Below are 14,877 nucleotides of genomic sequence, written 5' to 3'. Positions count from 1 at the left end.
GTTGGTTCGATCACTCTTTTTGCACCAGTTAATGTGGGACTGCTGTGCATGAATTAGAGTTCTGATTATCCAGGTTTGCAATTCTCATTGAGGACCCTCACAATTACAATTTACAAATGACAAATTACAATTGCAAGAGGCTTCCCCTTCAGACTCATTACCACCCACAGTTAGTAGGCAATGGAACTAGAGATAGATGGGGCAGAGCTAGAGCGCACCTACACACAAACCACATAGCCCTTCTCTTTGTGCTTAGAGATGTCTGTATAGAACTTTGTTTCAACATTCATACAGATCCAACAAAATGTGTGGGTTTGGGGGGGGGGCAGAGACAGGTGCCATAGTTTAAGAAGGCTATCAGCCAGGTGGAACATGACCAGAAGAGGGCAGCCAGGATAATGAAAGGTCTGAAAAACAAATCTTATGATGTATGGTTTATATGTTAATCCTGGAAAAGAGAAGACTAGGATGCAAGATCATAACCATCCTCAAATATTTGTAACTTCTGTCTGCTATTGCTATCCTTATGTCAGTCCCCATGCCATAATCTTCCCCCACAGCATAGTAGATTCTTGTTTGCAATACTAGCAATAAAAACTTATAAAGCCGTGTACTTAGAAGTATATTTAATTAACTTAATTACCGACACCCAAACGTTTTGTTCATTTTGTATGTTTTCTGTGAATGAATAGTCAAAATGACTATATGTAATTAGTTACTAAGTACATGAGAAGAGCTCAGCCTTGTGATCCATCTACCAGCCAACAAAGTTGGCTTTTTCCCTACAGCCAGTCCTAATCTCAGGAAAAACACAAAACAGACAGGAAAGTAGCAGGTTTCCTGCTGTTCTTCTCTGGTACCTGGAACTAGGAGGCCAAAGGTGATCTGTACTATCATAACCACTGACAAATTTAACTTGAGTATGTTTGGTGTCAAAAAGAGCAGCCATCTTTATACTTGCGGTACCTAGTTGAAAATCATGCAATGAAAGATGTTACTATATGAAGAGATAACATTCTTTCCTTATGCCACTGTATTAAAGAGTTTAGAAATACAGTGGTGCCTCGCTAGAAGATGAAAATCCATTCCACTGAAATCACTGTTTAGCGAAATCATTGTCTAGCAAAAAGCATTTCCCCATTGGAATGCATTGAAACCTGTTTCATGCGTTCCAATGGGGAAGAATCGTCATTATCTAGCGAACATCAGCCATAGGAAAGCTGCTTTGCGAACCACCAATCAGCTGTTTAAATCACTGTCTTGCAAAGCTTAGGTCCCAAAAACACCCGTTTTGCGAGCGCGGAGGGAGCTGTCAAAATCGTCGTCTAGCGAAAATCGGTTTGCGAAGCAGGGACCAAACATTGTCCAGCGAAATTCCCCCATAGGAATCACTGTTTTGCGAATTGCTATAGCGATCCCAAAAAGCCAGTGTCTAGCGAAAAAACTGTCATGCAGGGTAACTGTCTAGCGAAGCACCACTGTAGTGACTGTGCCTGCTTGGGACTTCTGTAAACTGTAGTCCAAAAAAGGTAATGTTTCCAAACTCTACTATGGTAACAGAGTAGTAGAAGGTCAAGTTTCCGCTTAAAACTCCTTTTGAAGTGGAATTTTGCTGTTGGATTGCAGTTTGATCATGGATTACTATAGTGATCCTGGCTGTGTAACCAGGGGAAGTTAGTACTTGCAGATTAACTAATTAATTAAAGGGGACTCTAAAAGGTTTGGTTGTGATTGTTTGCATATGACATATGGATCTGCCTTGTTCTCCCTCAGCCTCCTATTCTGATATTCAAGTCATCCACAACACTGTCTTTTCTTCTTTCTTTTCTCACCCAGTTGTAACAGATTCTACTGTCATGTGGCCCATTACTCTTAGTATGTGATCCCTGAGGTCATGCCTCAAAATGCTGATCAAAACAGTATTTGACAACTGCTTTCTCCCTGCTTCCTTTGATAAAGAACACTTATTCCTAGGTTAACCCCATGTATGTTTGGTTCGTCTGTTCATATAGGATTAATCTACATGAGCTAAGTGCATCTATTTTAGCTGCGTGGCATGGGGTGTCACGCAATGTTTAAGTAAAAAAATTAATCCAGAAACATGCAGTAGCTTGCATTTTACTGCCAGAGTGAAACTTCACCATCCTACCAAGGGAGCTTTTTGTAATGTTTGTAATATGCTGCTTCCGTGGTTTAGCAAAGAAAAATGTCACTGCTGGGCTTTATTTTTAACAGACTTTTTAAACATCAATTAATGCAAGCAAATGTAGAAGAGGGGTTCTGGCTTGTTATTTATATGGGTATGTGAGAAAAGGAGAGGAGAGAGCAGGCATCAAGGGAGAGGAAGGTTATTTTATTTTTAACTCCAAACGATTGGAGAACAGAGGGAAAGGAAGAGATTTTGAAAGGCACAAATGGCGGTCAGATGCCAAATGTCCACCAAAAGGCAAGAGGGACTTAGGCCTTTAAGTTTCCAACGTATCTCCAAATATGTCATGCAGAGTGTTTGTTATATTTTCTAGAGCACTTTATAAGCTGTACAAGTGTAGGGAAAGCTGACAGTGTTTGAATCCTTAAATATCACTCAAGTAGCACATGATTCAAATTACTAATAAAAACAAACGCCTTGACAAAAGAACCAGGTGTACATTACACAACGGGACATTTGTCTTCACAAACAAGTGGCGGGGGAACCAATGTCTTCAGTTCAGCATTGTGATCTGACTTCCTCAATATAGTGCATTATTTGGTCAATAATGTTCATATACAAGGAAGGATGAGTCTATAGATAGATAGAGACTTGATAGATACTTGGCTGAGCAAACACTCTTTAGGGCAGGGGTCTCAAACATGTGGCCCGCCGGACAATAGCTTGCGGCCCCCACCTTGCCTGCCCCCCCTGAAGCGCCCACGTGTCCTTTGCTCTCAAGAGTCAAAAAAGCCTCGCCTTGCTCGCTGGCTTTCTCCCAAGACAGCGCCTCTTGCACCTCCATCTGGAAACTCCTGGGTGGCTTCCTCGGGCTCCTGCTCCGCTTGGCGGAAAATCTGATGCAGCCCAGCCTCACCCAGACTCTGCCTCCAGCGGCCCCCAGGTAAATTGAGTTTGATACCCCTGCTTTAGGGTATTCTAAGTATCCCATCTATTTTGCATAGATTGAACCCTCTTCTTTAAATTTACATAACAACCATTGCTACTTGCAACAGGTTGAATAGGCAGTGAAGCAGGTAATGTCTTCAAGTTGCTGCCTTCTTTCTACTCTTAAAACAGCCTTGCTTTTCAAAGTGTGATGGGAAAGGGTAATATACCTTGGTGGTCTTGCTGTATCAATGTCCAGTAGTGCAAATCTCTAGTGGATTTTATTTTTTAAAAAAGCTTGTCTTGCTTGTAAAACAAAAGGGAAGAGGTAGAGAAGGAAATTCTGCCTGCTTTACATCAATGTACTTATTTTCCTCCGATTGTAAAAAGACTGACAAGCAAGCATAATATGACTAGTGCTTTCAGGAAGTACATAAACTTGTTGGCTTCAGATTTCCTGATGGAGATGCTAAGACAGTTTTAAGGTAATGTTTGGGATTCAGAATTGACAGCCCTGAGGCTTCCAAAGACCTAGCTCTAGAGGAGTTAAACTTCATTTTTAATAAGCCTTTCCACATACTTTTATTTTGCATGCCATAATTTTCTGAATTTTCAAAAGGTAAACATTTTAGAATCGAGGAGGTACAGTTAATTGGTAAAGCAAATGGTCTGACATGCAGTGTATTCCAACTTCAATCTCTGGCTTCTCTGGTTAAACTCTGTTAAAGAGACCAGGGTCAAACACCAGACATCAGCTGCCATTTACTGTTGGACTAGATGAACCACAGATCTCAACCGGTAGATGGCAATTTCATGTATATTTTTAATTACAACCTTGTGATCCACTGCGTCACTACTATTCTCATTTTACCGATGGAGAATTGAATTTATGTTCTAATTTCCTAAAGTCATCATGTAAATCGACAGCTGAAATGGCATTTGAACCAGTCTTTTTGTTCTGCATCTAGCACACTATGCATTTGGAAATGATGGAAATAATAAAACTTAGCCTGACTAGTCAACATGTATTTACACTTTTAAACACCTTTCTTTTTCCTTCTTTCACTGGCATCAATCTCTTTTGACTATTGGTTTTCATTAAATTACACTTGTTGATGTAGAGATGCCTCATTTGTCTGCCACTGCCCTCATCCTCCACACTAGCAGATGTATTTGTATTTGAATATAGTTTTGTCAAGGATCTCCATTTTTAATCTAATTACAATAATTTAGGGCAGAGCACTGATCATTATAACTGTTTCATGATAACCGATATGTTTCTGTTTCTGCCTTGGTGAAAACATTGTAGCAACGGGAACTACTACATATTCGTGTTACATGGTCATTTAAAATTACGTAGGAAAGCATAAGTGTAGTGATTATATTATTATGGCTATAGTGCTATAGTAGTGCATGCACACAGGTGAATGGTAAGAACTCCTTTTCCCCCCTGAGATTTCAGGACTAAGACATGAACCCTGGCAGTATGACTTTGTGATATCACAGAGAGCAACCTTATCATGTCACAGGAGACAAGCCCATCTGTAACAATGGCGAAAGAGTACACATTTGCATGGTTGTGGGCATGGGAGACTGTGACAAACAGTGTTGGTTTCCTGCACTGCCTCCTGAACGATATGTGTGCAAGACACATACAGATCACTTTGTATCGAGACAGTGAGCCCTGGCTTCAGTTGCAAATGGATGCCTAGGCTTTACAGCCATCTCACACCTAAAAATAAAAGCTTCTCCTCTTCTGGTGGCTCTGAGGTTTGTCTCTCTGCCTGGAGACCCAGGAAAACATTAGTAATTCCCTGAGTTTTCAAGCTGCTGCCTGGAGACCTGGCAACCCTGACCACTTCATTTCTTTTGTTCTGTACAGCATGTGGCACAATCTTGGCATAAGCTAAGGCTTACAAAGCAGCTGCACTGGTAATAGTTGTCACTGCTATACTAATTGCATGTGAAGGTTTCTTATCCCTGTATTAAAACTGGTAGAGCCTAGAGCAAAATTCTGTTCTAGAGCCTAGAGTGGAATTTGCCCCCACAGTGTTATATCTGAATACTGTTTCGCATGAACAAGTTGCAAACCTTTAACACCCAAAGTGCAAAAGAATAACACCCCCCTCAAATGCAAGATGATTATTATTAATAATCTAACTGTGATAAGATTGTTATTGGAGACCCTAGTAATAAAGCACATTCGTAATGAAACAGTATTGGGGTGCTATGGGATCAAGGAAGAAAGGAAAGGGGAGCAAAAGAAGAGAGATAAAAATCTTAGTTTGATCCAGGTTCAAGTTTTATTGGATGAACATTCAAAAGCATTTATCTCTAGACAGAACCCTGGCAATTTACTGCAGCTCCAATGGCAATAATAATAAATGCATTTTTACAGCCAAATGGTTCATGCAGCCAACAACATTACCACTATATAATTAATAACAATAAGCAATTAAAGAGAACAGCAGGTTACGATGATAAAGAACTGAAATATATTAGCACAAAAAAAGAAATATAGAACAGTTATGTGAAAAAGGAGTGCATGGGGTCAATTTATAGCCTTTCTTCTTATGGATAGAGGTGCAGATCCCTATTTTACTGCTGCTGTGAAACCTCCATTTATTCCAGTAGGGATTGTGGAGGAATCTTATACAAGCCCCACCAGCACAAAGGCTGTGCAGCAGACTGGTGGACTGCACCCAAAATCTACGGCGTTGAATGAAAAGGATGGCATGGTGTGTAATTAATATAAGGTGATGAATAGCAGCATTTCAGAATCTCAGGGCCATTCTGAATCTTGGAGGAATGACGAAGTTATGTAAGAAAGTGGGACTTAACAGCACTCTAAAGTTACTGTCCATTTACAGAGCTATGATTTAATACGATTTAAACAGAGCTATATTTCAGAGTGTAAGGTTTTTGCTAAGGCCAGTCTGAGATACTGTCTGATGATTAAAAAGTAAAATGTAGGTATGGGGGGGGGAATCAAACATAACATAAACCATGCTTTATCTATAACTGGTCTCACATTGGTTTACTTTTTCCCCTGTTTTGGGGAATTGCCAAATAGTAATTAACTGAACTGGATGTTCTAAGTACCTGTCAGTGTACTTCCTGCTATAGAAGCACCATGTCTTTGGAGAGACTGGTTCTATTGAGAAGACTGTCTCATGAGGAGTGCCAGGACTTGGTTCACTTCTGAGCCCTTACTTGGTCCTATCATATTCTCCATGCTCTTTTATCCGGATTGAATCCTGCTCACATTACCTGCTGGAAGTTGGGTTGTACAGATGATCCTACTCCCAGTATCATGTTTCCCAGACAAACCTACTCTTCTGTCCACAATGATCTTCAACAGAAAAATTAAGGAGAAATTCATTTCAGTTTGGCTTTTTTAAATTTTATTTTAAAAAATCCCAAAATTAGCAAATCTTTTCCAATGTTCAAAATGTAAAGAACTTTAACATTTTTTAACAAAAAACATGGAAGAAGCTGAAAATGAAGAGACCCAGCACTTGTCAGTGCTTGACATTTAAAAGTATGGGTTTGAATCCAGGTGTATTCCACTGCATTAGAGTTCAAGTAGAGTTGGTACTACTTATTTCTAGAATACTTTTCTCCTTTGATGCATGTACAGCAAGCAGGGAACAGTCCTACTTATTGAATGTCGCCAGCGTAGATGAGTGCAAAAATCCAAAAATCACATAATTGAGAAGGAACCAAAAACAATGAAAATGAAGGTAACGCTGAAAGACCTCCCCTTCTCTACTTCAAGGGAACCCCAAATAAGAACTATTTGTTTGTAGAGAATTCATGTGAATGAGACATGAACATTGCAGTCACCTACAGCCCTGTCTGTGGCTTTGTAGATAACCACACTCAACTGAACTTAAATATATCAGAACGTAGGACAAGCCTGGGAATATCATGACCTACTTATCTTGCACCCATCATAACTCTACATCTGTGTTATGAATTATGTTGTATATATGAAATGCACTAAATATTACTCCAACTTGTAGCTTTACAGGAATTGACTTGAATTTCCCATATTAATTTTCCCCTTCCAGCTCCTATGATTTGAATATAGGTTTTCCAGCTGTATAGGTTTCCCAAGGTCTCTTTCAGGTGCTGGAGTCAACCCCAAAACAAATAAAGGCAAGCATTCAAACATTTTCTCCAAACATAAGTACTTTCAGACATGGGTCAGAATGAGTCTATCTAGAAAGAGTGCTCCATACTTGGCAATTTCCTCTTTCTCACTGCAGCCCCCAGTGTCGCAAGCCCGTCTGTTCCAGAGGGTCGCACAACCCATGAGAGTATTGGAGGGACATGGGCATTGAAAAGATGGAAAAACTTATGACCCAGGCCATAGTGATTAGCACATGAGCCATTATTTCAGGACTAGTGAAAACAGGTCATATCAATCAGTCCCTAAGCAACTCAGAACATTTCAACCAATCCATAAACCAGTCAGAATACAGTTGCTGGATAAAAATGCATATAATCTCATTTATGACAGTAGTATTATGCTGGTTTCAGTCCAAGCAAGATGACCTATTCTGTGCCATGTTTGCTCATCAACAGATTTACACATCCATGTTAAATGTATTTGGAATAAAACTTTCTGAAATCAATTGAGCTTACCTTCAATAAGCATCTGTACGGTATTTTAATAAGATTACTCTGAATATTTTGCAGTAAGTGGTTTGTAAATTGCAAAAATATAACTTGTTTATAAATTGTTTATGAGATTAAAACAAAAAAGCACTTAATTTAATATTTAGTTATGGAAACTTTGCTCCCCTCTCCCACACTCAGATATAACTTTGATATATATATTTGAAATTGTAGACAGGCTACTAGACTTTATTTTAAACTCCAGATTTAAGTGTTGTCTTAAGAGAGACATACCAGCCAAATTCAATTGTTATTTTATCTTTTTCCCATTTTGTGATTTTATGAATATACTCCGTACACTTCAAAACTCCTCTATCTGCACGTGTTGCCTTGCTTGTATTCTATTTTGCTATAAATACTTAAATATCATTAAAAGTTATCATCTGTTTATAGTATATATGAGCTGCAATTGAACAACCAATATATGTAGCTGGCAGTTTAAAGAACTGGCTACATGGTTGTGGGTTTTTCGGACTCTTTGGCCATGTTCTGAAGGTTGTTCTTCCTAACGTTTCGCCAGTCTCTGTGGCTGGCATCTTCAGAGGACAGCACTCTGTGCTTTGGTGCAGTTTGTTTAGATAGCTGAGTACTTATAGCTGTGAGATCAGCGTATGCCCTCTTCAGGAGATGGGTGATTGTGATGATCAGTGTGTTTTTTGTTGTGGATGTATTGTTGAGATTATCTGTCACTGTGATTGATGGATGTCATTAGCTGGTCTTTAAAGTGTAATGATCACCAGTCCTTGTAGCTAGGTAGAGTTCCTTGACCTTTTGCAGGCTGTATTTTTTCAATGCTGGGAGCCAGGCTTTGTTGAGTTTCAATGGCTTCCCTGTACAATCTAACATAATGATTGCTGGTTGTTGTCCAGTACTTCAGTATATTGAAGGCCAATATATACCTGACCACATTGCCAGGTATATATTGGAACCACAAAACACAGCATCCACAGCAGAATCAAAGAACATGAGAGACACTGCATACTAAAACAACTGAAAAAATTGGCGGTAGCTGAACATGTCCTAAAACAAGCTGCACATGAAATTCTATTTCAAAATACTGAAGTACTGGACAACACCAGCAATCATTATGTTAGACTGTACAGGGAAGCCATTGAAATCCACAAACACCAGCAGAGCTTCAACAAAAAAGAAGAAAGTTTAAAACTCGACAAAGCCTGGCTCCCAGCACTGAAAAATACAGCCTGCAAAAGGTCAAGGAAGTCTACCCAGCTACAAGGACTGGTGATCATTCCACTTAAAAGACCAGCTAATGACATCCATCAATCACAGTGACAGATAATCTCTCCCACTTATCACAACAATACACCCACAACAAAAAACACACAGATCACCACAATCACCCATCTCCTGAAAAGGATAAAAGCTAATCCCACAGCTATAAATACTCAACTATCCAAACAAATTGCACCAGAGCACAGACAAAGTTCTGACTCCTGTCCTCTGAAGATGCCAGCCACAGAGACTGGTGAAACATTAGGAAGAACAACCTGCAGAATACGGCCAAAGAGCCCGAAAAACCCACGACAACCATCAGATCCCAGCTGTGAAAGCCTTGGAGAATACAATTGGCTACATGTTACTCATTACAGAATTCTGAAAGTGATTCATTATTGTTCCTCATTATTGTGTTAAAAGAAATGTCCATTACAATGTTAACTATTATTTGAACAGAGAATGTCATATAATTGAATAATTTCTGTTGGAACCCCTCTAAAAATGCCTTTAAATGCCTTAGACCTAATGTTAAGCTCATTACACCATTAAAATAACTTCGTTCCCACAACGTAATGACTCTGGCTGATGATGTAACAAAACGGCATTATGTCAAATTTTGCATATCAACATACTTCTGCTTATACATTCTGAGTCTAAGTAATCCTAAGGAAATCTGACTCAATTCATTTCTGCTAATTTATAACACTTAGAATGTCAATTAATATTTTTGGTAGTCTTCAGTTCCCTTCCACTTCCCTGACCATTCTGGCAATTATTTGGGCACATCTTGAGAAAAGAGTGCCTGATGTGTGTAGTACACAGTTTGTGTGATTGATCCGCTGTAATGTGGAATTCATATTCACTGATAACTTGTCTCAGTGTTAAAATATATTTTTCCTATAGACCAGAATTTAGAACAGGTAACATTTAGTTTATGCTGAATGACGTATCCATGAAGTACTGTATCCTCTTTCAATTTTACCAATTTGTCTTTTTTTTGTGTAGAACTCGATGGTAGATATACCAGTACTTCCACCAGTTCCAGAAGTCCCAGACGGGTGGGCAATACTAGTAGGTATTTAACATCAAACAACAGAGAAAGCTATCTCTTGAAACATGACCAGTTTTTTTCTAAAAACACACAACAAAATAGCAATGCAGTATTATTTTTAAAACTGACAGAACCAATGCTTTAAAATAGCCCGCAACTTTATAATTCTGATATAAAATACGTTTTCCAGAATGCTAATGTAACCTTTATTAATAACACTTCTCCCTTCAGAAATACATACCTATATTATATAGCCTTAATTGCTCATTTTATTATAATTTTATGTAACTCACTGATGAAGAATGATAAAAGAAACTACTATACAAGCATACAAGTAGAAACCTGAAACTTGAGGAAATGGCTACACAAATTTAAAGCATTTCATGGCTTGCTCATTAAGGAACATGGGAATAGTAGCATTTCCATGAGCAAGGCTTACTTCTTGTAGAGAAATCTGAGTATCCTCATAAAACTACAATATCTAAGGTACCTTGGGAAAGTCATGGCTTTTAATAACTGGTATAATAGCTGCTTGCTATATAGATGAACACCTAATATAACTATCCAGTAATTTTGGCTATTGCCTTAGTTCTAATCCTACATTGCCCATAGCGGGGCTCTGATTTTATGATGTCGTTACCACTCCTCTGGGGAAGGGTATTCAGGTTGCAGTGGTAATGTTTCAAATTCAGTATTACTTGGGTCTTATGAATTACAAGGTCCTTCCCACAATCATATCTCACTTTCTTTTGGAAATGGAGCATATGGCCCACATGAGACAGAAGAACAGGTATTATTGATGTGACATTGGAACAAATGGGAGTAGAGCAGGGAGGATTAATATTAACCTATATTGGTTCTCAGAAATGTTCTGCTACCTTTGATGAGCAAACGCTTGGAGTTGATGTGTTTCATTGTTTTCTGTTTCACCTTAAATGGAGCATGCACCACAGGAGATAGGTAGATTTTAATATCCTCACTGTTTTCGTTGTTAGAACTTGGCAAGTGAATAGTGCTGATTTGTTTCACTTCCTCAACAGTTGCTTAGCAGGGCACTATTTTTATTTCACTTTTGCTTAATAAAGTGTCCATAAGATGACAGAATGTCAGTGGTTTCCAAACGATGAGTGACTGAGATCATGCAACCAGTGAGGCAAAGGAATTTAAGCAGCTTAGGGATAGATAAACAGATATTTGAATATTATTGGCAAAGCATTTGAATCCACACAGAGCCCATGTACATCTTGAGGGATGAGTCCATCTTTTTGGATGAGCCCAAACAGAGTTTTCTCAATGCATTTGTTGCCTAGGTTGCACAAACCCATTGCATCTTGCTAGATCTATAAGAGCTGGGGGAGCCGAAAGGTCACCTCATCAGCTCTTCTGCTTGAAGGAACAACTGGTTTTCCCAACATCAGTGCCAAAAGAGTATTAGCCCTTGGCTCCAATAATATATTGCCTGAGCTTATTGAAATCCTTTCCAGCATTTTCCCACTGCTTTTGACATCACTTCTCTCTTGCCCAGCTATTTCTTGCTCCTCTAGAGTATTTCTTCTTTTTGCCAATTGTGGTTCCAAAATAGCCAGTGTATAGGCATTATATTAACACTCTGTGGAGGGAGAAACCATTCCATCTGCTGCTGAGGCAAAAGCTGCTGCTTCCCAATAAATTGCTGCCCTAGGCATTTGTCTCGGGTCACCTCATGTAAGTCAAGGCTTGCTAGAATTGATAGATAAGATTTGCCACTTTATTTCAGTTAAGAAACAAGCACAGTACGTGGTATAGGATTGGGCAAATCTTTTGGACTACACTCACAGAATTCCTCATTCGCTATGCCAGTGGAGGGGTGGAGATTTATTTTGTTTTTTAAAACACACCTAAAATTTCCGAGCTGTCGGTTGTAGGAGTGGAACTCGTTCCATTTAGGCTAGCATAAAGTTTGAATTCAAACTAATCATTTCAAGTTATACTTTCTTTTCAAGCACAGGAAAATATAAAATCATTGTCAGAATATTCCATATAAGAAAGGCTATAATAGCAATGGTGTAATGTAACTCTGCAATGCAAAAACAATTTTCCTCTTATAGTACAGGCTATTTCTGACTATTGGATGCTAGAAGCTAACAATAGAGAAAGCGATCATGATGATTCGCTGCTTGTGATCTTCCCTGTGGCATCTTTTGTCTGCAGTTAAGAGGAGAGAATGCAAGACTAGAATTATCATTAGAGTGCCTCAGCATGGCATTTCTTGGGATGAGGCCTGAGCTCAGTGCATGGCTTGCATGCAGAAGATCCCATGTTTTATCCCTGGCATTTCTGATTTAAAATGGAACTCCAGTAATAAGATTAGGAAAGACCTTTGTGATCTAAAAACACTAGGCTTATAGACCAATTTTTGTCTTGTATAGCAGAATTTCATGTGTCCACGTGTTCTTGCAAACCACTCAAAACTAAATCAAGCATACATGGTACTTTCAGACTGCAGGTGGTAATCACATGTTTTAATGTTCATACTATTTTTTAAAAGCTTTTCCATATAGGGGAGAAAATATAACTTTCCATACATAAGGAGCTTTCTTCTTTTTACTTTGACTGCATTGAGACATGTGCTCTCTAACAAGCTGCATAGGACCTTGAAGGTCTTGCAGCATTCTCTTTGATATACTAGCTTTCTGTATGCAGAGTTTTTACAGGGGTATGTACTGCTGCCTGCAGCATAAAATGAAGTAATCCAGGAAAGAGGTAGAAAAGTATTTTTATTTTTTGGTGCTGGTGCTGGTTGATGTTGTTACTGTTGTACATTTCCGATTTCCTTTATATAAGAGATGTGTAAAGGTTGTCCAGAAATGTTGTTTAGTTACTATCACCTCCATCAGTTTCCAGCCAAGATAGGATTGAATGTTAAACTAGACTTTTATTTTATATTTTCCACAGAGCAGATTACTTCAGTATCATTTCCCTGCAGCAGATCCTAGATGTATTTTTAATGTTAGCATCTCCATTTCGTTAGTGCCATATCTCCAAACCCCTACCCGTCCAATTTTTTTTTTTTTCAGTTCATTTTAATTTTTTGTTCTGGACTTAATTCTTGAGATTTGCAAATGACAGAATGCCCTTTATAATCACCAAGGAGTGATGAGCATATGTTGGAAGTCTTCCGGCAATGTTAATTTTGATACTTGGTCTTTAAAGTGTCAGTGTATACTCCTCATCAGAAAAAGATAAGCATTGATTCAGTGTGGATGAGGACAATTTAGGATGCTAGAAAATTGCAGAAAGAATAGACTATTTCAAATGCAAGGAGGGAAACAGAATTTGACCAATAGCATTAAAGGGGGAGTGGTAATGGAGGAAAGCTGATTTTTTTTTTTTTAGGTTCTGCCTGTGCATCTGGAATTACAATATGTCATTGTCAGTGGCAGATTACCTCTGATTAAATACTATCTTTTAAAATGTCCCACAGTTGGCTTTTTTAAACTTTGCCCTTCAGTGTAAGGATGTAACAAATACTTGCAAATATTTTCAGCTTCAGTAAAAAAAAGTATGTCTTGACCTATTGAGGCACCTCATTTAAAAAGTGGCAGCTTATTTTAATCTACTGTACAGTGGACCCTCTACTTATGCAATTAATCCGTATTGGAACGGTGGCTGCAGGTCGAAAAGTCTGTAGGTCGAGTCTCCATTGACCTACAATGCATTGAAAACTGATTAATCCCGTAACCGGCTGTTTTTGTTCCATTTTTGTTCCATTTTGGTTTTTTTCTGGTCTGCAGGTTGATTCTCAGGCTGCAAGTCAAACCTAAATTTTGCAGCCAGAGAAGTCTGTAACTTGAAAAGTCTGTAAGTCAAGGGTCCACTGTATTAAGGAATATATGTGTTATTTTCATTTTTGATTTGCATGCTTTCAGTCGAAACCTATTCCTTTTAATTATTCCGAAGACTGATCTTGACATAATATTGTTCTCCTACTACCATCCAAAAGAGCAATTCATGTTGTTGACTTCCCTGTATAGGAAGACTTTGGTCCTTCTGCCTTCTGTTATTGAATCCGTGCAGATCTTGTTTTTCTGAATAGTTTGTCATTTAGCATACTGAATTGCTATGTATATGACAAGATACAAAGGGGGTGGGCGTAAAAAGAGCTCTTGTTGTCAGAGGGATACTTGAGTAGTCCATTCCTAACAATGACCTCCATTTGGCTTACTGCCTGGAGGTGACTGTGAACAAGCCACTGTGTTTATGGTGGGAAAATGAGTGTGCTGCTGGTAGATACTTAATTTACCAACTATCTCTGACTGTCTTTCTCTCTCAAATAACATAAAATTTATATATAAAACCCATAATCTATAGAAGCAGTTACCTGGAAATTCAATAGGATTGGTTATTTCTCATCTATAACTCTTAATAAAAAAATAGGACTGTGCCAACCTATTAAACCCTTAATGGAATATTCTAATGGTTATTAAATCAATTGACTTGGAATTTCACTTTAATAAATGAGTCAGACAGTATTTTCCAGTTACTGTCATCCACCACCTTTCTAAAGAGCAGATTATTCTGATTGAATTTTTTTGAAGCCATTCAGCACTTTCAGATTTTTTTTTTCCTTTAGGTTTGCTGAAAAAATGTAGCTTTGAAGTGGATATAGCAGAGAGGGAGAATGACCTCTTGAAGTGATGTTCTGGCACTCCACTTCACTTCATATTTATCCCATGTGTAAACTGCCAGAGTAGCTTTTCACTGTCTTGTTTATTCAGTTCTGAAATGACGTTAAGTATTTCCATACTGAGAGCTCACATTTTAAGTTTTGCACAGAGGCAGGTGTCTGCAG

General features: G+C 38.5%; 1 protein-coding gene across 18 annotated transcripts in view; it reads left to right on the top strand.

Annotated features, from left to right (window-relative positions):
• ZNF521 (zinc finger protein 521) overlaps positions 1 to 14,877 on the top strand; it is a 366,934-nt gene that overhangs the window by 296,387 nt on the left and 55,670 nt on the right. For 11 of the 18 annotated variants that reach the window (XM_072998868.2, XM_072998870.2, XM_072998865.2 and 8 more), the window contains one exon: positions 10,001 to 10,066. The exons of the other annotated variants lie outside the window; for them this stretch is intronic. In XM_072998868.2, coding sequence (XP_072854969.1) covers positions 10,001 to 10,066 — 66 coding nt within the window. The remainder of the gene's footprint in view (positions 1 to 10,000; positions 10,067 to 14,877) is intronic. 18 annotated transcript variants of the gene reach the window in all.

Source organism: Pogona vitticeps, chromosome 4 (assembly GCF_051106095.1).
Source record: "Pogona vitticeps strain Pit_001003342236 chromosome 4, PviZW2.1, whole genome shotgun sequence".
Taxonomy (NCBI): domain Eukaryota; kingdom Metazoa; phylum Chordata; class Lepidosauria; order Squamata; family Agamidae; genus Pogona; species Pogona vitticeps.
The sequence above is the reverse complement of the archived record's forward strand: the minus strand, read 5'-3'. Positions and strand labels throughout refer to the sequence as shown.